Source organism: Chrysemys picta, chromosome 1 (genome assembly GCF_011386835.1).
Source record: "Chrysemys picta bellii isolate R12L10 chromosome 1, ASM1138683v2, whole genome shotgun sequence".
NCBI classification, from domain to species: Eukaryota; Metazoa; Chordata; order Testudines; family Emydidae; genus Chrysemys; species Chrysemys picta.
Window position 1 is genome coordinate 189,578,219 of NC_088791.1, and position 24,952 is coordinate 189,603,170.

Below are 24,952 nucleotides of genomic sequence, written 5' to 3' on the forward strand. Positions count from 1 at the left end.
TGGGCATCTGAGTGTTAAAGACAGGAACACTTCTGTAGGCGGCTTTCAGTTAAGTCTGCAGCTTTGGGGCACGTAATTCAGACCCTGGGTTGGTTTTGGAGCAGACGGATGTGTCTGGCTCAACAAGACAGAGTGCTGGAGTCCTGAGCTGGCAGGGAAAGCAGGGGCAGAAGTAGTCTTGGCACATCAGTTGGCAGTTCCCAAGGGGGTTTCTGTGATCCAACCTGTCACATATACCTCATCTCCATCTTCTGTGATTTTTAAAGTTCTTTTGTTACTATCATTGAGACTTAGTTCAGCAGCTAGGATCAGACCAGTTGCTTTTTGCTGAGGTGTGCTCAGCTGGGAAGTGAGACTAGGCTGAAGTTGCACTGCTTTTTTTTTTTTTTTTTTTTTTGGTAAAAAAAAGATTGAAGCAGTTGGTATCAGGTAGAAGCTGGATGTGGGAAAAGAAGATTATGTGAGACACACTGCCAGGGTTACCAGTTAGACAGGCATACCAGAATAAAAAAAGGCTAAACACTACCTGAGATACTCTGTGACTTCTGTTTCCCCCATCCTTCCATCTCTATGATTAATTCGTGAACTGACAAGTTGAACTATGATTTAAATAAGTTTCTAGTTGCAGCTATCCAGCAGCAAATGGAGAGAAATGAGTAAACAATCTCACCTGTGGAGGAGGTACTGTTATAGGTGCCGGTATGGGAACAGGCATTGGAACAGGCAATGCTTTAGGGATAGGTGACACTGGTTCATTATGTGTAGTTTCTGCACCTCCATTTTGAGCTACTTCATTTTCAGATTTCTTAGAAATTCCTTTCCACTCTACAGGAAATAAATAGAAGCCAGTTCAGTTGAAAGAGTATGAATATTTAGTCACTATCGACTGCTGCTAAGTAAAGAAAATGTGAAGATTATGTTGCAAACAATCAACTAGCTGTCCCTATAAACTAATTGTATGTAAAGGTGTTTCTGAAAATCTCTGTAAATACAGACTGTACAACAAGCAGTCACTAAAGCAAGGCAAGTAAAATAAAAAAAAATTCTTCCAATAGTCATTTAACAGCTGATGTGACTCAGTTCTTTGCATTCAGAACTGCTGTTGCATTTCTGCAAAGGATTCTGAAGCACATTAGCGACAATGAAAACAGTGGGATGTTGCTTGGAACAAGCTCTGCAGTCAGTACGCATAATTAGTTATTCCAGGGCAAGGCAAAGGCAGCTTTTCAATCTGATAATCACCATGTTGGGAGCACTAATATTGTATTACTACTGTGTGGTACAACACACTCCTGTGCAAAACAGAAAGAGAAAACACTAATCAAGCACCACTAGAGGAGCATTTGCTATAGCTCCAAACTCATTTTATAATGGAATGAGGACATATTTAGGGGAGGACCCTATTGCCAATCAATGCTTTCTTAGGCCTTGGCTACACTTGCAAGTTACAGCACTGTAAAGCCTCCCCCAGCACTGTAACTGACTCCCCGTCCACACTGGCAGGGCACTTACAGCGCTGTATCTCCCTGGGAACATCGCTGCAGGTACTCCACATCTCCGAGAGGAATGTGAATAACAGCTGCAGCGGAGTGGCTACGACTCACGGGTGTGAGTGTAAACGTTTGCAGCGCTGTACTAATCACCTTGTCAAGTGGCCAATCCTCTCCATTGTTGTGACCGGCTGCAGGAATGTGGAAGTGCTGGTTTCAAAGCTCATACCACAGAGAAAAGCAAACAGTTTGCAGCTTACTTTGAGCAAGTGAATGAATGAGCAGGGGCCTGGGAGTTCGGAACTTGCAAAATAGAGAGCTGACATGCTCCAAAAAGCACTCTCTCTCCCCCACACTCCCTGTCACAATCCACGCCCCCCCACCCCCGTTTCGAAAAGGACATTGCATCCACATGAATGCTGGGATAGCTGCCCATAATGCACCGCTCCCAACACAGTTGCAAATTTTGCAAGTGTGGCCACACCACTGCGCTGGCAGCTGGTAGTGTGGACAGACTGCAGCGCTTTTCCCTACTCAGCTGTACGAAGACAGGTTTACCTCACAGCGCTGTACAGCTGCAAGTGTAGCCAAGGCCTTAGAAACCAGCAGAGAAAAAAGCAAGATGGATGAGGCAAAAAACTACCTGGAGAAACAGCCCAGATATTAAACACAAAAAAGAATAAAACAGCAAGAGAAAAGACAAGAGATTTAGAATGCCATTCTTGATGATGGAACACAAGTGTTGATTTGCTATCAACAGAAATGCTGCACTGAGATGAGACTGAAACAGTGGCTGAGATGATACAAAATGCCTGAAATCACTTAGGTTACTGTAAGTAAAAAAATTTGAGTAAAGCCAATGTGAAGTCTATCCCAGATTATCTCTGAATAAGCTTTCACATATTATCGCTCATTTTAATGCATTCTTGGCTTTTTTGCTTATTAAAAATTGGATAGAACAATGAAGAATGTTGAAATAACACTAATCGGCCACTGAAGTTTCTCACACAAATCAATGGCTAAACTGTTAAAATCAACAATAGTCTAGTGTTCCATATCACCAGTTCACAAAAACAGACACAATAACTTTCAACTTTAAAATAAGTTTTGGTCACATGGTTGTTTTATGCACTTCTTAAAACACAACAGTTAGTAATGAAAGCTATCGTTAGCACTTGTGTTGAGCCAGAGCTTGGTAATTCCCATTAAGTGGTTTACCACGATATCTATCACTATTTTCTTATTGTAAACTTAACAAATAAGTTTGTTAACTTGTTAAATAACACCTTGCATTTTCAGTACACGTGTACACATACAGAAGTCTATGCGTATAGTTTAGGTCAAGACAAATACAATATTTCTATACAATCAATATTAACATGTTTGTAAATAACAGATTTCTATCGAAACAAACCATTCACAGCTCTAGTTAAATCAACCCAAAATAATTCATTTGAAGATGATTTAAAAAAATTTGTGTATTTACCTGGGCTAAGAGTTTCATTGTCCAACATTCCTCCTTCACAAAAACTTTCAAGGTCTTCAGGCTTCACTTTGTCCCACGGTACGTAGGTAACACCTAATTCTACATCCCAATACTGCTTATAGTCTGGTTTAATTCCTTTATTTAAAGCCCACGCAATCTTAAGGGGGGTGGGGGGGGGACAAAAACAAAAAAAAGGTCAGAGCCCAACTGCATTTTAACTTTTTTGTTCAGTACTCAAAAAATATGCACTTAAAATTAAACAGCATTCAGCATCACAACATAGGTCAGGAAGCAACAGAAAGATACTGTGTCCAACCGGAGCTGCAGGAGAAATTTAGGCAATTATAAATACTGGAATTTAATCAGATTGTCTGGGCTAATTCTTCTATATAATTTTGTAAAAGATGCTATAAGATTTTGGTTTATTTTAAATGATCCCAAATGGTCAGCACTTCATTTCGGTGTCATTCAAGAAGACAGCACCGAACTCTCTAAAACGATATTGGGTCACTGATTTAATATTGATTCAGATGAAAGAATGCCACTACTGAATCAGCTTCACTTTATTTAGTACTTTATTTTCTTTGAGGATTTCTCCAAAATGATTACAAGACAAAGGGAATTTAAGACAGGCACCCTTTTGTCAGCTTAAGAGAAACCCTTGTTAGTGACCTGGAAGAGAAGAAAGGATCCAAATTCCATCAATTTCCATATACCAAATTCTCACCAATAACCAAACTAAGTAGGGCATTCACCTAAGTTACTGAACGTCATGCTATATATAAAATATTAAATTTAAAGATTACGGTAAGTTTTAAAACTGTTTGAATCTATTATAAAAGTTTTCAAAGTAGTACCTTTATAGATTTCTGATTGACTTTGAAGTTGCCTCGGCTCAGTTTTTGTAGGGCACGGTAAGCATCCTGTCTGTGAACCATTACAATATAGGCACATCCTCTAGGCGGTATCATCTGTTACAACATGTACAGGAACAACATTATTTAAGCTGCTACACTTGGTAAAACAAAAGGTAACCAATGTATTATTAAACAGAAGTATGCTGAAACAATAGTCTTGCATGTCAGGAAGACCTCTGGATGAGTTAGAGGGCATAAACAGATCTAATACTTATTAGTGGATATCCTTTTAAACTAATATCAAGACAGACATTAATATTTATCCATCTAAAATTCCTGTTTAAAGAGAATGTAGCCTGGTAAACAAGGAGGCAAGTACTTATGCCACAATGTAGATATTCCATGTGAGGGAACATGCTGATGAAAAGTACTCCATCCTGAATATGGCTGAGAATAGCATATACAGAAGTTAACTCCAAGATCATGGCATTTTTAATGGTTGCAGGAGACTTTTTTCTCCAATACATAAGCACTCTGTTTTTGTTTTTCTAAAAACTACAAATTGCCACCTACACCTCTGTTTTCAGTTTTCTCTTCAAATGGTTGTAATCGTTTTAAGAATAGTCATTTTTTAAAATCTAATTTTACAAAGCTACCTCTAATTTGTTTTGAGGAATTAGAGGTAGCAGAGAGAAACTACAGCCAAATTATGGATTTTTGTTTTTTATTTTTTAAGTTTCACTGCTAGTAGGACCATAAGCTATATCAAAATAACAAAAAAAATTAAGAGAGACTGCTGTAAGCTTAAAGGAAGGGGAAGAAAAGTGTACTAGCAGAGTATTACATAAACAAGGTTCTGCAATCAAGGGGTCTCCACACAATCAGGAGAATGGAGGACAACAGCTGTGCAGCGAGCATCCTGCAGCTAAGCTCCTCATCCACCATCTTTCACTTGGGTCTCCTCAGACAAAGCATGGTGCTCATGAAATCGGGGTTCTCTTCTGGGTTAACCCCAAGAATAATGGTGCTTTTAAAAGCAAGTGTCTTGTAGCAACCACTTCATATTTTCCACAAATCTAACAGTGGCAATAGTTCAAAAAAGATGATGGTATAGAGAAAAAGGTAAGTGTTGATCTTGGGAATGAACACTAAAACAAAAAGTTGTTTTAAATAAATGAGTTGTTTATAAATAAAAGGCCTCTTTATAACAAAGGCCTATCATGACCTTTGCTTGTATTTCACTATTTATACTCACATTTATAGATTCAATCGGGCCAAACTCCTCTAAAAGACTTCCAACATCCTGCTGAGTTGTTCTTTTGTCTAGTTGTCCTACCCAGAGTGTAGTACTACAAACTAGAAGAAAAATAAATTCTGACACATAGGACTTTACTATTAGCACTTTTAAACTTTACTTTTGCAATATAAAGGCTTGCGTTAAAATGGCCATTAAAGATAAACTGAAGCTTTTTTTTTTTGTTAAAAGAAAAATGTTTATAATTCAAGTATTTATAATATTACAAAATAAATATCTTTTAAAACAAAAACATTTGAAAGTTATTTCCTTTTTTCTTACCTGCCAGGAGCTGAATTCAGGGTTCTGTTTAGCCATGACTACATACAACCATTGTTAGAATGTATACAGAGATTTCAAAATTATAAATAAATGCTTAATTGACTTGGAATTTTAAAGAGTCATGAATTTTAAAATTCGTGATAGAAAGGGGAAAAAACTTTTTTTTTACTGCTGTGTCAGTGCAGACCTGTGGATTTCCCAACAAATTATGGTGAATGAAGGCAAATACTGACTCCCAGTGTTTCACACTTTAATTGCAGGCCAGGGTGACAGATTCTAGATAGGTGACAATACATATATGAAAGATCTTGCTAGCAAGGTGGTATCTGGCAGGCACAAGATAAGAGGCCTCCCTTCCAGCAGATAGGATAAATCAATTAGAATGGATGACAGATCCCTCCTCTTAAATGGTTCCCTTCTCTGGTCAGTGTGTTTAAATTTATTACAATTAACTTTGTTCTTTAGGTTGAAAATGGAACAGAAGTAGTTCAAAATACAGGCTTCTACAACCACCACTCCAAAAGTAAGTATGGCAGAATTTGACTCATGGCATCTATCCTTTTCCACTCCCCTGCAAGTAGGTATAGAATGGCTAACTCTAGACACCCTGGATCTCCCAGGAGCAACTGACATGACAAAGAAATTGGGAGAGAGACTGGAAAAGCAGCACCTAAACACCTGAGACATTTGGTAGGTCTTTTCACCTCTAATAATAAAAACATTTGAAAGTGTGCTGCCCAGACGTGTCTGGCTAGTCAAGAAGTCCCTCATTAACAGGCAAAGTAACCCTGCTTCAGCCTTTATCCACAGATATCAAAGAGGATAGGTCTTCTCCTGGACCAACACTAAATTCAAGGTCTCTTATTTTGTCTACTGACTCCAGGAACTACTTCATATCCCCAAGGAAAATGTAGAAAAAGCCTCCATATTTCTTTAATCTAGAAATGTAGACAACACAAGGTTCAGTATCAGCTCCCACATCCTCCACGCCAAAGTCCTTCCGATTCAGACAGATCTACAGTGCTGAACAGTAGAGAAGAGGAACCAGGCTGTTCAACTCATCAAGGCACACAGTGTGAGAATTGCAGATTTCTTGGGAGAAGCCAAAGAACAAGACTGGGTGCAGACTTAGCTTCCCTCTTTACACAGCCTGAGGAATCCCAAGGTATAGAGGTATTCAAATAAGGTTACACTATCGAAGTATAATAGGACCCACAAAAGGGAGATGGCATGAATTCACTCAAACAGCTTTGGAGTAGGAAGAGAGACGAATCCCACTATGGTTTGGGATTGTTTCTTCCCAGGATGCATCCATGCACACCGCAAAGCCCAACCCAGATGACACCAAGCTTAACCCAGGCAATCCTTAGCACTGAGACCGACATGGAGGAGACTCATCCCTTTGTCTGGCCTTTTAGATGGCCCTTGTAGAGGAAGAGGCAACAACCCTGGCACAAGAGAGTTCCCATGATCTTTAGGAGACCCAGTCTTCATCTGAGGAATTGGCAACATCAGGAGATGCATCTGCAGTTTGAGGACATTTCCCCCCCTCAGATCCAGGTCTTTGTTTTTGTTTTTTTTCCCTCACCTCAAAGTTCCTCTTATATTTGATGGTAGAGTTCAGAGGGAACCCCAGGTCATCTGACAGCCCAGGTCTAACTGCACCAACAGATGAGACAGTGGCACAGCACCATTGTCAAAAGGGAATAGCAACCAAGTCAAATCTAGGACCACCATCAGCACTAAGAAGTCAGCCCTCGTGGTGCTGACACATTAGAATCTCAAGCAGCATGGATGACTTTCCAGCATTGAGAGCAATCTGGCACCAGCACTTGCTGAAAGTGCATTGTCTGAGGCTTCACATCAGTCAAAGATTTCAAGGCCAGACGAGAACCATCATGATCTAGTCTGACCTCCTGTGTAACACAGGCCATAGAACTTTCCTAAAATAATTCCTAGAGCATCTCTTAGAAAAACATCCAATCTTGATTTTGGCATGTTTCTGTAAGAGTTATTTCATTCAGACTAAGGCAGCAACAGTTAAAGCAGCAGTCCCTCCTACCTCCTCCCCCCCCGTCTGTCATATTGACCACACAACACGCAATGAGGTCAAGTGTGGCAGGCATCATTAGATTGCAAAATACTTGGGTCTTCTGAGAATGCTCAAAAGTGATTTTTCACTCATTTATAATTCGTCCACAAATCTCTCAAACCTATCAAAGGCATTGTGCCTAGTTAAGGGTTTTAGAAGCCAAATTCTATGTTTGAAATTTCAACTGTTTTAGGTGTAAAATTTGTCTGGAATTGTAGCAATTTCTTCAGCCTCACAGAACTCAAACTGCAAAAAGAAAATTTCCTCACCTTTTCACAAAATTCACCTGTTTACAGAGAAAATCTTGAGCACCTGAGAAATGATGCTATAATAAGAACCATTTTGCACTAAAGCTTCCTTTCCTTTGAAAGTAAAATCAGCAAAGGAGAGCACTCACCACTAACGGTTTCTGATTTGATTTGAGGAAGGCCTTTTGATCTGCGTTCTCTCTCTTTTTCTCGTTCACGCCTTTCCTGCGACCGAGATCTAGGAGAGTGTCGGCGCCTATCCCGGGATCGGGAACGAGAGCGACGATGACGTGACCTTCGAGATCGAGATCCAGACCTCGATCGTCTCCTTTTTGGAGATCTAATTTTAAATAAAAATATTAACATACAATGCTTTGTCTAAACACACAGTATAAATATCTAATTTGACTCATCGGGAGTGAAAGTTCAACAATTGCATTTTTAAAAACTTTGAAATCAAGCATTAGTGTGTGTACACACTAGACATTTATACTTAACAGTACATAGTGTATCCCAAATAAGTATTTATACCAACTGTAAAAACTTAAGCAACATACTTTATCTATACTACAAATTTATTGTAATTTATTATTCTTTCAACTTCTGAAAGTTGAAAGAAAAGTGCTCTATCACTTTTATTTTACTCTTGTATTATGGCACTAACTCCAATATCTATTATATCACATAATGTACTTGCAGCTATAAGTGAGGAAAACTTTTCTTACAAGATGACAACTAAAAAATTAATAGAAATGTCAGTGAAAAAGACGGTTACCTACCTTTCGTAACCGTTGTTCTTTGAGATGTGTTGCTCATGTCCATTCTAAGTAGGTGTGTGTGCGCTGCGTGCACAGTCGTCAGAAGGTTTTTCCCCTACTGGTATCTATCAGGTCAGTCCAGGAGCCCCCTGGATGTCAAGGCCCTGAGCTCAGATACCCTCCTGGCTGAAGTTATCGTGACTAGGAATGCCACTTTCCATGAAAGGTAGAAGAGCAAGCATGTTGCTATGGCCTCAAAGGGGGACCACATTAACCTGGAGAGTACCATGCTGGTATTGGATGGTGAACTTGAGAGTATAATCTGTCTAGTCCCTGAAAAGGCAGCCCACCATCAGGCTAGTGAACACCAATCAACCGTCAACCCCCGGGTGGAGCGCAGAGCTCGCCGTCAGTTGAACCTTTAAGGATGAAACCACTAGACCTAGCTGCTTCAAATGCAAGATGAGGGGTATTGATGCTTTCATCAGATGTACCCTTCTGCATCGCCCAAATCAAAAATCTCTTCCACTTGACCACGTATGTAGCTCTAGTGGATGGTTTCCTGCTGCCGAGGAGGACCTCTCTTACAGGCTCTGAGCATGTCAACTCCATGGGGTTTAGCTATGAAGCTTCCATGCCGTGAGGTGGAGAGAGATGAGGTTGGGATGCTGGATGCATCTGTGGTCCTGGGTGATTAGGTTTGGCACCAAAGGCAAGGCGATCAGAGTGGCTACCAACAGTTCCAGGAGCGTGGTATACCTGTGTTGACAGGGCTAGGCTGGAACTATCAGTATGATAGACACTCTTTCCCTTCTGACCTTGAGCAGGACCTTGTGAATGAGCGAGAAGGGTGGGAATGCATAGACCACATGGTTCTTCCAGGGAAGGAGAAATGTGTCCGTGATAGAGTCAGGGCTGTGGTTCAGGAAGAAGCAAAACTGCTGACACTTTCTGTTGAGTCTTGTCATGAACAGATCTACCTGGGGAACCCTCACTGTTGGAAGATGCTGTTCATGGTGTCCGGGTGAATGGACCACTCATGGTTGTGGAAGGACCTGCTGAGATGGTCCTCCAGCTCATTCTAGGATCCTGGAAGTAAGAGGCCTCTAGGTGTATTGAGTGGGCTATGCGGAAGTCCCACAGTTTGCGGGCTTCCTGGTATGGGGAGAGGAGCGTGCTCCACCTTGTCTGTTTATATAAAACATCACTGTTGTATTGTCCATCATGACTGATATGCATCTACCTTCCAGATGGGATTGGAAAGTTTGGCAGACTAGGCAAACCACTCTCTGCTCCCTGACATTGATGTGAAGTAAGAGCTCTGCTTAGGACCAGAAGCCTTGAGTCCTGAGGGCCCCTAGATGTTCTCCCCACCCAAACGCTGATGTGTCCGTGAAGGGCACCCCTGTGTATGCCACTTGAGGATTGAGCCAGCATAGGAGGGACTCTATAACCAGAGGTGGGAGCGAAACTATCTTGTCCAGATTGTCTCCGTTTGGCTGGTACACTAACGCCAGCCACGCCTAGAGAGGCCTGAGGCGCAGTCTTGCATGCTGAACTACATATGTGCAGGCGGCCATGTGACCTAGCAGCTTCAAGCAGCTCTGCATCATCGCGGTGTGAAAACGCCTGAAGTCCTCTATGATGGAGCAAATGGCTTGGAAACGAGGCTCCAGTAGGAATACGCTTGCGTGAGTGGAGTCCAGGATTGCTCCTATAAACTCTCTCCTCTGGGTAGGGGATAGGGTTGACTTCAGCACGTTCAGCAATAGACCCTGTCTATCAAAGGTTGACCATGTCAGGTTTACATACGCCTCTACCTCCACCCTGGAGTGGCCCCTGACAAGCCAGTTGTCAAGGTACCGGAACACCTGCCGTCTCCTCAGGAAAGCTGTGACAACTGCCATGCACTTGGTAAACACCCGAGGGGCTGCTGACAGGCCGAAGGGGAGGACTGTAAGATGAGTGCAGTTCACTACGAACCTGAGGAACCTCCCGTGGAACAGGACTGTCAATATATGAAAGTATGCGTCCTTCAAGTTGAGGGCAGCATACAAATTCCCCAGGATCCAGGGAGGGAATGATGATGGCAAAGATACCATGAGAAACTTCAGAAACCTGTTGAGGTTTTGCCGGTCAAGAATGGGTCTGAGATCCCCTTTGGCTTTCCATCGGGAGTAGAATTCCTTTCCCCATAGCTCCTGAGGAACCTCCTCTACAGCTCCTCAACTTAGGAGCATTTGCACCTCCTGTATAAGAAGTTGCTCGTGAGAGCGGTCCTGAAGAGGGACGGGGAAGGGGGATGGAAGGGAGGGGAGAAACAGAATTGGAGAGAATATCCCAATTCTACTGTGCACTGCATCCAGCAGTCTGAAGTTACCTGGGTCCACACACAATAGAAGTGGGATAGATGGTTCAAGAAACAGGGAGAGGGATCCAGGATGTGGTCTGGTGCATCGCCCGGGTGCACCCTCAAAAGGCATGCTTGGAACCGGAGGGCTGCCTCGCCAAACCCTGGCCTTGGTTGGGTGGGAACTGGGGAGGCCTACGTCTATTGTTCCTGCCCTGCTTCCTGGAGTAGTCCTGCCTAGGCTGCGTAGGATAACAACACGCGGGAGGCTGGGGCTTAGAGCACTTTCTGTGTGTGGCTGGTGCACACAGCCCCAAGGATTTCAATGTTGCCCATGAATCCTTCAGGTTATGGAGTTTGGAGTCCATCTGCTCTGAAAACAACCCCAAGTCTTCAAAGGGCAGGTCCTGTATTGTTTGTTGGGCCTCTGGAGGGAGGCCTGACACCTGCAGCCATGAATTCCTCTTCATGGAGATAGTGGAGAACATTGTTTGCGTGGCCAAGTCTGCCGCATCCAGGGCAGCCTTCAACAGGGTCCTTGCCACTGCCAGAGCCAGTTGGGGACGAACGGCTCCCTCCATGAGGAGATGTTTAAGTATGAAGTCCCTCTCTTTTTTAGTGCTAGGACGAAATCCCTTGCAAATCCCACACCAATTTGTCTGATGGGATTCCCCAGGCACCTCAAACAGGACTTGTGGGGATCGCCCTTTGGCGTAGGTTTATGGCAGGTCCCGCATGGCTTGAATTCTTGGGATTGAGGCATGCTTCGATCCCTGGGAATGGGGAAACAAACGGGGGGTGTGGGGGGAAACTAACTAAGCTAACCACTACTAAAACACTAATTCTACTCTATTTATAAATGCAATAATAGGGGAATGCAAGAAAATCATGGGTGGTAAGAAGGAATTGAAGTGGCAGTCAGCAGGGCCCTATATGCAGCGCCATGAAGGTGCAACTCCAAGGGGCACCGACCCAACAGGTACCATTAAGGGAAAAATCTTCCAATGACTGTACACACGGCATGCACACACCTACTTGGAATCGACATGAACAAGCACTTGAGGAAGAACAATACTACTTTACACTATTATTTAAAGCTAAGCAAACCAAGGCCTGACAGGTATTTCAAGGTAATCCTCCAAAAAAAAAGGTAAAGTGCTGCAAAGGAGTGGCCCTGGTAATTTAGTAGGCAGATTTGCCACATAAATACAGGTGGCTTTTAGCCACCGTGGAACCAGTATACCAGGATTCTGTTAGGATATGCTGTCTGTCTTTCTGATAGGCAAAACCTACAACCCACAAAATCATTCAAGAGCCTATGGATCTTTTTGCAAATATAGTGTTATGAACTCTAGAATCCTGGTACAAATTAAGTAATGACATTCTGTCTATTTAAGATTTCTCCAGTAACTGCAAAGGGAGAAGTTTCTACCAGAAGAGGAGAAATGTGATGTTGATGGCTCTGAAGGACTGTCTCAGTCCACTCAAGTAGTTACTGCATTTCAGAGATATAAGAGTGATTCCTATGTATCTACTGCAACTACTTATTTGGCCCCCCATTATTGTAGTATCCAAGCACTTCACAATCTTTAAATGTATTTATCAACACAACACACGCTGTAAAGTAAGGAGGTCATTTTACCCATGGAAACGTGAGGCATAAAGATACTAAGGACTTGTCTACACCAGGAAACGTACTAACATAGTTATACCACATATCCTTTGTGCATACTCTTATTCCTGAATAAGTGTGTCCACATAGGGATTTATCCTGCTCTCTCTATAGTGGTAAAATTATACCCGTAAATTTCCCAGTTTAGACAAGCCCTTAGTGGCTTGCTCAAGGTCATGCAGGAAGACCAGGGAATGAATCCAGGATCACCAAGTCCCTGGCTACCACACTAACCATAGGGCTATCCTTCCTCAACACACAGACACTTAGTAAAGCACTTTGAATCCTTTTGATGAGATATGCTAAAGTTAAATATATATATATGTAAAAAATATACATATATTACCAGTGCTAGAAAAAATTACATTAACTTACCTTGATGCCGATCTAGATCTTGATTTTCTGTTATCAGAAACATGTCGTTTAACTTCCTGAACACAGGGCTGTTCCACCTCCATATCCTAAAATACCCCACAAGTTAAACTACTGTAATTACTGCAAATATTAATTTTATTCCAGTTTGTGACTAGACTCAATTAGTCTACCAACAAGTTACATGAAATTAAATTCATAGTTAGATATCTAGAATCAAAACCATGATATGATTTTGTCCAAAACACAGATTTTACTGTTTTATTCACCAGTGCAAAAAATAATAATAAGCACAATACATTTGTAATAAATACTATTACTATGTCAACATTTTAAAAATAACTCATACAAAACTTGTCTTCAATTTTTAAATTGTTGATTTTTCTCCACATGTAGTTAATTTCAGCATGTTATGTTATTAGGTATAATAAATGTTTCTATAGTAAGAATGGGGTATGAATAACTAATGACAGTCAAACTAAAAAAAACCTTTGATGATTTTTTTAAAACCTACTGTTGTTACAAGTAATGTCCAAAGTCACCTAGTCTGTGTCTCAACAATGTGTTCCACAACAGTATGCCCTAATAGTAAAAGATATTTGCTCTAACTGCCAATTCAAATTCTCCACTTACAACTTTTTGTTTGAACATTTTCTTTTAATTGAGCACCAAAAGATTAAATCACTGGCAAAACAAGGTGTGCACGAAGGGACCTGCCCTCACTCTTGTGGGAGGAGACTAACGAGCTCTTCCAGGCCTGTTCAGCACAAATGAGGCACACCTACAAGGCTTGTCCTGCCTGGAAGGGTGATCTTAAAAAAAGAGAAAACCTGCCACAGGAAGAGGCAGTGAACAGGAGGAGGACTGTTCCACCTCAGAGACTGCTGATAGCAGAGACAGGCCAGCTGAGAGGGAGACAGTGAAACTGCCCCCTTACAAAGTAGCACACGCCCCCAAAACGAGGAGCTGGAGGTAGCCCCCACTGAAAGACAACAAACCTGCTGACAGACTAAGCCCAAAATCTGAAGCTGAATCCAGAAAGACTGCCTGATATCCAGGCTACTTTTGCCTTTGTTTTCACACAGATTCTCCTCTCTCATAAGGGAAAGAGAGGGGAGAGGACCTTTCTTTTGTCTGTTTTACTCAGAGAACTCCTCATGTGTTACTAACTGGGGGAAGGACAAACAACTGGAAGTGGGGTCTGGAGGGAGCCCCTACCCCCCAGTCTGCAACAAGGAAACTCTGCTCTGAAATGTCTTATGAGACCCAATGTGGGACTCCCCCTTCCTGCAGACTTTAAGCAAAGTCTACAGGAGAAAGTTATACAGGGTGGATTATGGAGATTGTATATGATATAATGGAATGATAGGAGAGTAGGGGGGAGTGTCATCCATATTTTAAGAACTTGAGGTTTAAATGCTTAACACTTTCTCCTCCCTCTCCATTCAAAAGCAGGGAGCATGACTCCATCCTGCTCTTTCCCATGCCTCCCAATCTTCCACCATCCTCTCCATGTTCCTTTTCTCAGACTTTTTCTACTATCAGGTCTCTGGTCAGAGATCCCTACAGGGAGCGCAAGGTGTCATTTCCATGAATTGGGAGATTAAATGTTATCAAGCAACCACAGGCCCAGTCTCTCATTTTTCAAGGGTAAAAAAAATATATAATTATGTTCATCTAGTCTGGCCAATTGAATAAGGTCACCTGCCTTTCTCAGAGCTACAGGAGCAGCAAAGGTCCAACTTATTGATGCCTGAAGCAAATAAATTGATCAGCAGAGTCCCCAACTCTTGGAAGACTGAATCATTCTGCAGCTCAGTTTTCTCTCCCCTGAACACTCAGCCTGAAACCTTAGTTTTGTCAGAACATATGAAGCTGAAACTAGTTAAGTCAAAATGTGTTCCACAACAAGACGGGGTAGATCTCACCCTAAATCACAGAGAAAGCAGTTGTGAGGAGCCAACTGCCTACAATCCCAGATAATGGATGCTCCTCTTGAATTCTCATGGGAACTATTTTTCTTCCCATTTGCACTTGATCAGGCAGGCAACCCTCGTAAACCACACGGTAAGAATTTTAGACAGAAGTTTTCCTCACTCATGTTGCTAGATTTGTTCCATCTTCTCAGGGACTGAAAAACTTCAGTGAGGAAGGTGATCTCTGAAGAGAGACCGGGCACTGATCTTATCGACAGAAGAAATGCCTGGAAAAACCTACTGTAAAGGACGGTCCACTCAGCTGTAGGTGAGCAATAAATCATCAATTCCAGATGAATGGCTTGCCAAATAGTTGCAGCAGGGTGTCTGTGTAGTCTCTGAACCAACTGTTCAATTTGTCATTGTATTTTTATTGTTTTACATGATTGTAGCACCTAGAAGCCCCAGTCCTGGCATTGTAAAAACAATGAACAAAAAGACAGACCCTGCTCCAAAGAGTTTACATTTAAGTCTGCAGGAAGAATGACCCTTTCAAAGTGTGTGCAGAACCTGAACCTCGGGTGTGTTAAGTCCCACAAAAATGATAAGGAGCATTTGTCCCAGATGATCACAAAACTGTGTTGAAGAAATGGACCATTCTCCAGGAGTTCTGAATCACCTTCTGTCTGCTACAAAACCTGAAGTGGTTGTCATCCAAAGGACTGAAATGTATATACCCTTTTCTTTGAGGAAGGTAAATACGGCCACTAAAATCTTGGGAACAAACATGGAGCTGACAAAAAAAGCCAAGGGTGGGGGAGAGGGAAGAAATATTGAAAATGGTGATGATCTCAATAATCACAGGTACTAGAAACATGACAGATTAATGAAAACAAGCAAATACAGGATTATTTTTATATCTACACAACATAAACAACTCCTTTGCTGGATGTCCTGAACGAAGAAAAAGGGTCACCATCCACAAGCAGGCATCTTACTGCCAAAATTTACAATTTACAGGAAACAGGACCAGGATTGGGATGGACCCACATCATTATTTTTGGGAACCAAAGCAAATCTTAAATATCAAACTGCCTCTTCAGAGGTTGGGGCAGGTGAAATCGCATACAGGGACAGTTGGTGATGAACCAAGTCCTAAAGAGCTTCCCATTTGCTTGGACTGAAGGGAAGCAAATTAGGGACATGAAATTTGGTTAGCGGGGATAAAAATGTGGTAGTCACATTGCACAATGTCCCAAACACACTGGTATCCCAAGTGGATTTAGCCCAAACTGACAGAAGAAACCTTCTCAAGCTAGCCCTGATAGGGAGGCAAAGTCAGAATCAACACTCTGACTGCTCAGTGGCTCCTAAGAAGTACGCTCTCTTTCTCTCTCTAGCAGAAAGAAAGGATTGTTTCTAGCATTTGCCAGTACCCCTAAAGTTCTTAGCCTGAAGAAAGCAATCATTTTGTCTTTGTGCACAGAAAGCTTGTTCACATTCAAGGCCTCAACAATCTACTTTTTGTGATTATAAAGGGAGCCTGAATCAGATAGATTCTTAAGATAGCATATGTCCCAGGACTGCAACTGAATGTATATCCTGGCTATTGTGGTGGAACAGAATAAAGAGCATGAAGAAAATCTTGTAATATCACAGACTGCATCATAAATTGAGAAAACTTGGTATGGATTCCGGAGCCTCTTTTTTGTAATCACATTGTTTTTTGGATCTCCATTTGGATGATTTACTGTCTTTTATTAAAGAAAGGGAAGCTCTGGATGTGACTACACAGGCTATAAGTACACAAGGCTGCTGAGAATGCACTCAATCTTCTTTCAGAGAATGTTCAAGTCTTATCCCTACCTTCTTCAGGGAAATTGCTCCCTCAAAAGTCTTTCACGGATAAAGTCTTAGAATCCATTTTAGAGATGGCAAATTTTGACTTCTTGTGTTTAGGAACTTTATATACCGTACATACTCGTTCATTAGCCCGTTTGTTTATAAGCCGACCCCCCCAAGATGGTTAGGTAAAAATAGCAAAAACTGTATGACCCTTTCATAAGCCAACCCTATATTTCAGGGGTTGGCAAACTTTGGCTCCCAGCCTGTCAGGGTAAGCCGCTGGCGGGTCGGGACATTTTGTTTACTTGGAGCGTCTGCTAGCATGGAGCCCCGGGGCTCCATGCCTGCAGACACTCCAGGTAAACAAAACGACAAAGTATTAGATATTCAATTCAATGATTCCATAGAGTTTAAAATCATCAAATTTTGGTGTAGACCCCCGCTCTTTGATGCGTCACTTTTTTTTACCAAAAATATTTGGCTTAAATTACCGTATATACTCGCTCATAAATCAGAATTTGCTCACTGATCACTTCGTAGAAGGAACCAGTCACTTTAAATCCACAATATCCTCCAAAACTTCTGAGATAAGGGAAACTATCCCTTAACTACTATTTTTCATTTTAAGGGGAATTTCTTGGAATTTTTGAGTCTGCCTCTTTTTCAAATATATTGTTAATCTTTAAAATGAGCTCATTAGAGTTAGACTGATATTGCCGCAAGGACTTTGAGGAGAGAGAATATTCCTGCAGCTTGATGGGGGTGGAGGGAGAGATGAAAAGAGATAAATAGACTGGCTGCAAGATCCAAATCCAAGGCTTTTCCCAAAGAGAATCAGGAAAAAAGTAAGCATTGCTTCTGCTACACAGAGGCAGAACACTTGTGGTGCAGTGTCTACTGAAGCACTTTCGCACCTAAACTTCTATCGAGTGAGCTGCCTCCATGAATGTCTGTGGGCATAGTCGCCTTCAGTGGTCTGACAGATTGCCTGTTAGTGCTTTTAAACCACTAGGAGCCTAAAATTGTATTGGATGGCAAGAGTCCTCACCTGCTGATGTGTTTTCTGTATGTGTGGTTCACTCTGTACTGGGAAAGGAGACTGGAAAGTTTGCTGCACTGCTGGTGTTGGTGGTATCACAGGCTGAGTCATGGGAGGAAACTGTGGGGTAGGTAGAAGTCCAAAACCTGGCATTTGTCCATTAGGAGGGAGCGGGATCTTTAGGGGAGGGGAAACATTCATTTTCAGTCTCAGTGAAAAAATTGCTACTTCAACAATAATAAGCTTGGCTTGATTAATGGAAAGCTGCACATATTTTGCTCAGAGCAGCATTGCAAGTTTTATATGAAAAAAGCACATATATACATTAACTCTGTGTGTTCATACATGCATTTATATATCTCCCTAGTTGTGTGGCCCCTTTCAAAACTCAGCTGAAAAATTTAGCATGCAATATGTCATTAGAATATGTAAAATACATTAACATGCACTCACAATGCAACTTAGTTCTAAACATTTTCTACTCTAGGGAACTGACAAGGCTCTGATGCTGCAAACACATTTAATTTTCTATATGTAAGTACTGCAACTAAAGTCAATGAAATCACACATGAAATTATGGATGTGTATAAGTTGTTTACCAAAGCTAATGGTGTATACAAACATTATTTCTTCATTTTTAACAGATTTCCTTCCAGTTCCATGCATCAAAAATATTAAATGATTCCATATGAAGAATAGACATTCTAAACACGTATTAATAAAAGTAACAAATTCCAAAGGAAGTTAATCTCAAAAGTAATTCAAAGCTACCTGGTGGTGCATTGGATCTTGCTGCATTCCCATCAGTCGTGGTTGAAATGGGTCTATATTTGGGAGCTGTGGATATACCGGCTGCTGCATACCTTCTCCTGGAAAGCCACTAAAAAACAGATAATTACTCTGCAGCAGCAAGGTAATGTTAATATGTAAACATTCTGTTTTTACATTTAAAAATCTCATTGCTGCTTCAAATTTAGATAAAAATTTAGCTGAAAACTCCATAGAAACCAATCATCCAATTACAGGTAGAGCTGGAAGTGATTTCTTTAGTTAAGGCTACCTAAAACTTTGCATTACAAGATCCCATTTTCAATGATAACTTTGCCAAAATTTAATCATCGAAGCTGAGATTTTTCATGCCAGGTATCTATCTCAGGCTACACCCATGTTTCAGCAAAAAAGGTTCAGCTGTTTGAGAATGAGGTTAGAGAAACATTTTGCCCATGTTAAAAAAAAAAAATCTTACAAATGTTTTGTTGAGAAACTCTAATACCCTCACACTTTGGAGCAGGACTTGAAGTTTGGCCAAGGGAGGTTGGGGAGAGAAGAGGGATAAGTGTCACACTGGGATCAGAGAAGTGCCTTTTGATGCCTTACTCAGTAAACAGAACAGACAGTGCTCAGGAAATTAACCAGATATTCATAGTGAATAAGAGTGTTATAGAACCCTTGTCTCTTTTGTTGCAGACGTTGGAAGGTGTGTAATGAATGGAAGTGTGAAAAACTGGACTCTAGCCATGACTCTGCCACAGATTTCCTTTGTGATATAGGGCAAGTCACTTAAACCAAACTTTTCAGTGTGAGTTCTCATTTTCTGTTTGCCCAACCTGAGACAGCTGGGGCCTGATTTCCAGAAATGCTACATACTCAACTGCAACTGGAATCAATGGGAGCTGTGTATTAAACATTTAACGTGCTATAAATACATTAAGTGCACTGAAAAAAATCAGGCCCAATATGGCCTCAAGAGGTACACCCAATATTAGTGGATACTTTTGATAATTTTGGTCTTAATCTTTATGTGCCTTAGTTCCCACCTGTAAAATGGGGGCACTACCACCAATTTACTTCACATGGGTGTTGTGAAGAGAAGTTCATTAATATTTGTGAAACATTCAGATGCTATGGAGACGAGCACCATAAAAAGAGCTTATGAGGAAATTAACAATTCTGCATTAAGTGCGGAGTTTGGGTCGTTTGTGACAAATAAGACATGAGGCCACATATTCAATATTTTTGTTTAGCTGCTTAGTAACTACCCATTCATTGAGTACCATGCACTCAAGCCTGTGCACTGAATGAGGCAGGGCCATTACAGGCAAAAGTATGTAATCACGTAATTAAAGACTACCACAATGTGTACGCACAAAGGGGCCAAACTGAAGTTGCATATGAATTAAGGATGCACTTAACTCTGAGTGCTTAAGGTTGCAAACTCAATTTTCTTTTAGCAATTCTGTGTTTCTTCCACAGCCAGCAAAGCAGTCAAGTTAATTTTATTAATAAAAAAATGCCTTGAAATATCCAGCTTTAAAAAAAAAAAAAAAAAATACGAATCTGAAATCTTGCACCTATAACTAGATGAGCTGTTAAGATAACCTACAGAACAGATTCTTCACCCAATTCTGTGACATGCCAAACTCTTACACAGTACCATTTAAATAAAAATAACGTAGTCAAACAATCATCAATATCTAAACTTGCAGACTTTTTATTTCTATATTGTCATAACCTAAATTTTAATTTAAGCTTTCTTGTATTCATATGAATCTTATTATTTTGATTTTACTACGCATCACAAAACTTACAATGGTGGTTGAGAAATGGAAGGAGACGGAGCTGAATCCTCTTTCTTTGAGTCTTCTACTGCTTCTGGCTCATCATCATAGTCAAATCGATCTAGCAGCTTCTGAAAGAAGTTACATTGAGCCAACTCCACTTTCCTCAATATTTTATAATGAGCAACTAAAATATTTCTATTACATTAAGGATATAAGTGTCTTGCTATAAAATTTTAGCAACTCTGGAAACTAAAGGCGAAAGATATTTTACCCAAGGAGCAAAGACAGTTACCTTTTTTTTGTAACTCGTGCTCTTCGAAATATGTTGCTCATGTCCATTCCATTGTAGAGGTGTGTGCTCGCCACATGCACCGGTGCCAGAAGTTTTTCCTCAGTGATATCTGTAGGGACCGGCTCTGGTGGCCTCTGGAGTGGCGCGCGCATGTCGCGGTATATGGGGCGCTGCCAGCTCCCCCCACCCTCAGTTCCTTCTTGCCAGAAACTCCGATAGTGGAGAAGGAGGGTGGATCATGGAATGGACATGAGCAACACATCTCAAAAAACACTAGTTAAGAAAAAAGATAACTGTCTTTTCCTCGAGTGCTTATTCATGTCCATTCCATTGTAGGCAACTCCCAAGCAGTACCACCAGAGGAGCAACACAGCTCTGCCAAATCCAGTCACCTCTTGCTTGCTGGGTGATGGCGTAGTGCGTCATGAACGTGTGTACCAAAGACCACGTCGCAGCCCTGCAGATGTCCTGGATAGGGACGTGTGCCAGGACGTGTGCCAGGAAGGCCACCAAGGACACTTGAGCCCTGGTCGAGTGGCCTTCACTATAGGTGGTGGCTTGGCCTGAGCCAGCTCATAACAGATCCGGATGCAGGTGGTGATCCAATTCGAGATCCTCTGCGAGGACACCGGGAGACCCTTCATCCTGTCCACTGTGGCGATTAAGAGCTGAGTCGATCTATGGAAGGGTTTGGTGCACTCCAGGTAGAATGCTAGAGTGTGCCGGACATCCAAAGCGTGTAGCCGCCTCTCCTGATTGGTTGAGTGTGGCTTCAGACAGAACCAGGAGGAAGATATCCTGGTTCACATGAAAAGGGGACACCACCTTAGGCAGGAAAGCCAGATGAGGTCACAGCTGGACCTTGTCCTTGTAGAATACCGTATACGGAGACTCCGAAGAGAGGGCCTTAATCTCAGATATGCACCTCGCCACGGTAATGACTACAAGTAAAGCAACTTTTCACGACAGATGGGAAATGGAACAAGAAGCCATAGGCTCAAAGGGTGGGCCTTTGAGCCTAGAGAGGATCAGGTTGAGGTTTCATTGGGGAACCAGGTCCTAGATTGGTTGGAAGAGCCTTTCAAGGCCCTTTAGGAACCAGACATCTCATGCGAGAACACGGATTTGCTCTGAACACATGGGTGAAGGGCCAATATGGCTGCTAAGTACACCTTGATGGAAGAAAGCGCAAGGCCGTGGTGCTTTAGGTAGGGCAGGTAATCCAGGATGGACTGCAGAGACAACCGGGTTGGGAAGATGCTATGCTCCGACACCCAGCAGAAGAACCGCTTACACTTTGCCAGGTAAGTCGCTCTGGGGAGGGCTTTCTGCTTTCCAAGAAAAGCTGCTGTACCTGACTAGAGCAGTCCTGTTCCTCTGGGTTCAGCCATGCAGCAGCCAAGCCATGAGGTGAAGAGAGGGAAGGTTCAGGTGCAGAAGCTGACCGGGGTCCTGCGAGAGTGGGTCCGGGCAGCTGGGCAGTGGCCATGGAGCAGCCACAGCCAGATCCATGAGTGTGCCGAACCAGAGCTGGTGAGACCACACCAGGGCGATCATAATGACTCGTGCCTTGTCCCTTTTGATTTTCAATAGGACCCTGCTGATCAGCGGAATTGGCGGGAATGCATACATCAGATCCCCCGCCCATGACAAGAGAAAGGCCTCGGAAAGGATGCCCCTGCCGAAGCCTTAGAGAAAGCAGAACTGATGACACTTCCTGTTCTGTCTGGTGGCAAACAGATCCATTCAGGGAGCCCACCACTTCTGGAAGAGCATCCCAACGACCTCCAAGTGGAGCGACCACACGTGGTGAGAGAAAAAGGACCTGCCTAGGCGATCCACCAGCATGTTTTGGACGCTGGGAAGATGCGAAGCTTCCTGGTGGGTCGCGTGCTGGATGCAAAAGTCCCACAGGCGGAATGCTTCTTGACAGAGAGTTGACGAGTGCATTCCCTCTTGCCTGTTGACACAGAACCTCGAGGTCACGTTGTCTGTCAACACCTGTACTACCCCAGCAGACAACTGTAGCAGGAAGACACCACAGGCTAGGCGGATGGCTCTGTCATTCCAGCAACCGGTAATGGCTCCTTGGACCGGTGGCTCAAACCACTGCAGTGGTGCCATACACTGGGAGAGCGGCTCGGGCATTCCCGGCACCAGGGCTGCGGGAACGGGTGCCGCACCTCTGTGGGTCTGCGTTGTTCCACTGGCGATTGCCTCCTCGAGACCGAGGAGCGCTGCCTGGAGTCCAGGGACTGACATCCAGATTCTGATGGGTGGGCTGACCCGTGACAGGGATGTGGTGGCTCTGCGCAGGCGAGCGCTGGCAGGACACTTCCTGTGGTGAGGAGCGGTGTCACACTGATGGGGACCGTTGGAAGGGTCTCAAGGCAGATTTTCCCCTGAAGCGGAGCACCTCCATGGCAGGCACCAGTAGGGACAATGTCCTTCGTGGCCTGAAAGGCCTCCAGTGTGGATGGCACCGCCAGGTGTCAAATGCCTCTGCCGCTTCCTGGGGTGGCGGGCTGATCCTGTAGTGGGGCTAGCCCGCTCAGCGGGAGCAGGGGCCTGACCTTCGTCTGGAGGAGAAAAGCTGCCCCTCACAGGTCTTTGCTCCCCTCTGGCCCTTTCCTTCCCTTTACCGGACGCAAGAGAACCTCCACTCCCAGCCTTTCTTTGCTTTCTAGCTAGTACTGGGGAGGGAGATAGAGGCCGGTCCGTAGTCGGTGCCAGTGGCACACTCTGCATCAAGACCACGGTGCTAGGAGCGGAGTCTGATCTGGATGGCTCTGGTGCTGGTGTAAGTGCTGACTCCATGAGAAGTGCTCAGAGGCGAATGTCCCACTCCTTTTTTGGTCCAAGGTTTAAAACTTTTACAAATGCAACACTTGTCACTAATGTGGGTTTCCCCAAGCACTTCAAACAGCTACTGTTGTGGTCATTGACTGGCGTAGGTTTTCTGCAACAGTCACAGGCTTTGGAGTCCCGTCAGGGACTACAAGCTAACTACAGTCAGGGAACTAAAAACTAACAACTTTTCAACAACTATATACATCAAAGTTTACAACGAGCAGTTGAGAGGAGTAAGCTTGCTGAGTTAAAGAGATGTTCCAGCACCATCACTGGTGATAAGAAGCAACTGAGGGTGGGGGGGAGCCAGCAGCGCCCCTTATATTGCGACATACACGAGCCACTCCAGACGGCGCCAGAGCATGTCCCCTACGAATACCATAGAGGGAAAAACTTCCGGCACTAGCACATGTGGTGAGCACACACACCTACAATGGAATAGACATGAGCAAGCATTGAAGAAGTAGTAAAGTTTACTTAAAGAATAGATCTAACTGTTCAAAACCAGTTTTATTCAATTTTTGAAAGCAAAAAGTCTATCCTTAATACAGGAAAACAAGAAAACCAGTGATTTGGAAGTCAAGGGGCCAGAGGAAGTTCTGATTTTTTTGTTCTAGCAGTTGGACATTTGGGGGTGGGTGCACGCCTCTTTGCAGAAAACATCACTTGGAATATTTCAGAGCTCAAGGTGAAGTCCATGTGGCCCCCAACAACCAGAGCTTTTCAGAGAGTCCTGGGCTTTGGGGCAGGGCACAGGCACATCCCAAAACTGGGGATCTGCACTGACAACACTCAAAGGTGAACTTAAATTCCTGTATTTCCATCTTCCTATTAGTTACTACGTTAAAATGATCCTTATGAATGCAAAGAACAACAAAGGACTTACCTTATCAAAAGAAGTTTTTTGCTCAGGTGGCGGGAAAGCAGCTTTTTGTTCTGGTGGTTGTGTTGTCGTAGTCTTCAATTGAGCAGTAATAGCCTGAACTTGAGCCATTACAGTATTATCTATGACTGGAGACTGGGGTTTTGGAGGCTGCTGAAAAGTCTGAAGAATCTGCTGAAGCTTAACAGAATAGACATTAAATCAAAATGAGTTTTTCTATTTAAAAAAAAAAATTCTGAACTCTTGTTAACAGAATAAGTTACACAATATTTGTAAGACAGATACAGATATAAAAATGTACACTAGACAGGTGGTTAGTTTTAAGAGGAGGTCAACATACTTGTGTGCAGGTATAGCACTCATTTGTTTACTCTTGATAGTTAGATGGGTACCAGCAATAGATTTGTTGGGCGGGAAGTCACTAGGAAGCAGAAGGAGATTCATACAGACACTCTTGATACGTGTGGCCCTGCTCATCCTCCCCTGAGACAATCAATTATGTTCCTCCTAAAACCAGATTCTCCCTACAAGCCACACCAGAGCTCATTTGTTTAGTTTTTGCACTCTAGCCCCAGTAAAGTTAGTAAAATGGCTGTAAGTGCAGAAGGTGAACAATGCCCTACATGCAATTTATTAGTCACAGGGGTTGTCTGTTGTAGCTGACC

The 24,952-nt window shown here is 42.8% G+C and overlaps 1 protein-coding gene across 2 annotated transcripts in view; it reads right to left on the bottom strand.

Annotated features, from left to right (window-relative positions):
- SCAF4 (SR-related CTD associated factor 4) overlaps positions 1 to 24,952 on the bottom strand; it is a 74,250-nt gene that overhangs the window by 20,339 nt on the left and 28,959 nt on the right. The window contains exons 7-16 of one of the 2 annotated variants that reach the window (XM_005283907.5): positions 24,291 to 24,467; positions 20,290 to 20,390; positions 18,473 to 18,581; positions 17,711 to 17,878; positions 12,905 to 12,990; positions 7,899 to 8,089; positions 5,089 to 5,189; positions 3,834 to 3,947; positions 2,977 to 3,133; positions 671 to 825 (exon numbers count right to left, since the gene is read on the bottom strand). In XM_005283907.5, coding sequence (XP_005283964.1) covers positions 671 to 825; positions 2,977 to 3,133; positions 3,834 to 3,947; positions 5,089 to 5,189; positions 7,899 to 8,089; positions 12,905 to 12,990; positions 17,711 to 17,878; positions 18,473 to 18,581; positions 20,290 to 20,390; positions 24,291 to 24,467 — 1,359 coding nt within the window. The remainder of the gene's footprint in view (positions 1 to 670; positions 826 to 2,976; positions 3,134 to 3,833; positions 3,948 to 5,088; positions 5,190 to 7,898; positions 8,090 to 12,904; positions 12,991 to 17,710; positions 17,879 to 18,472; positions 18,582 to 20,289; positions 20,391 to 24,290; positions 24,468 to 24,952) is intronic. The other variant, XM_024102770.3, reaches the window with a different exon arrangement.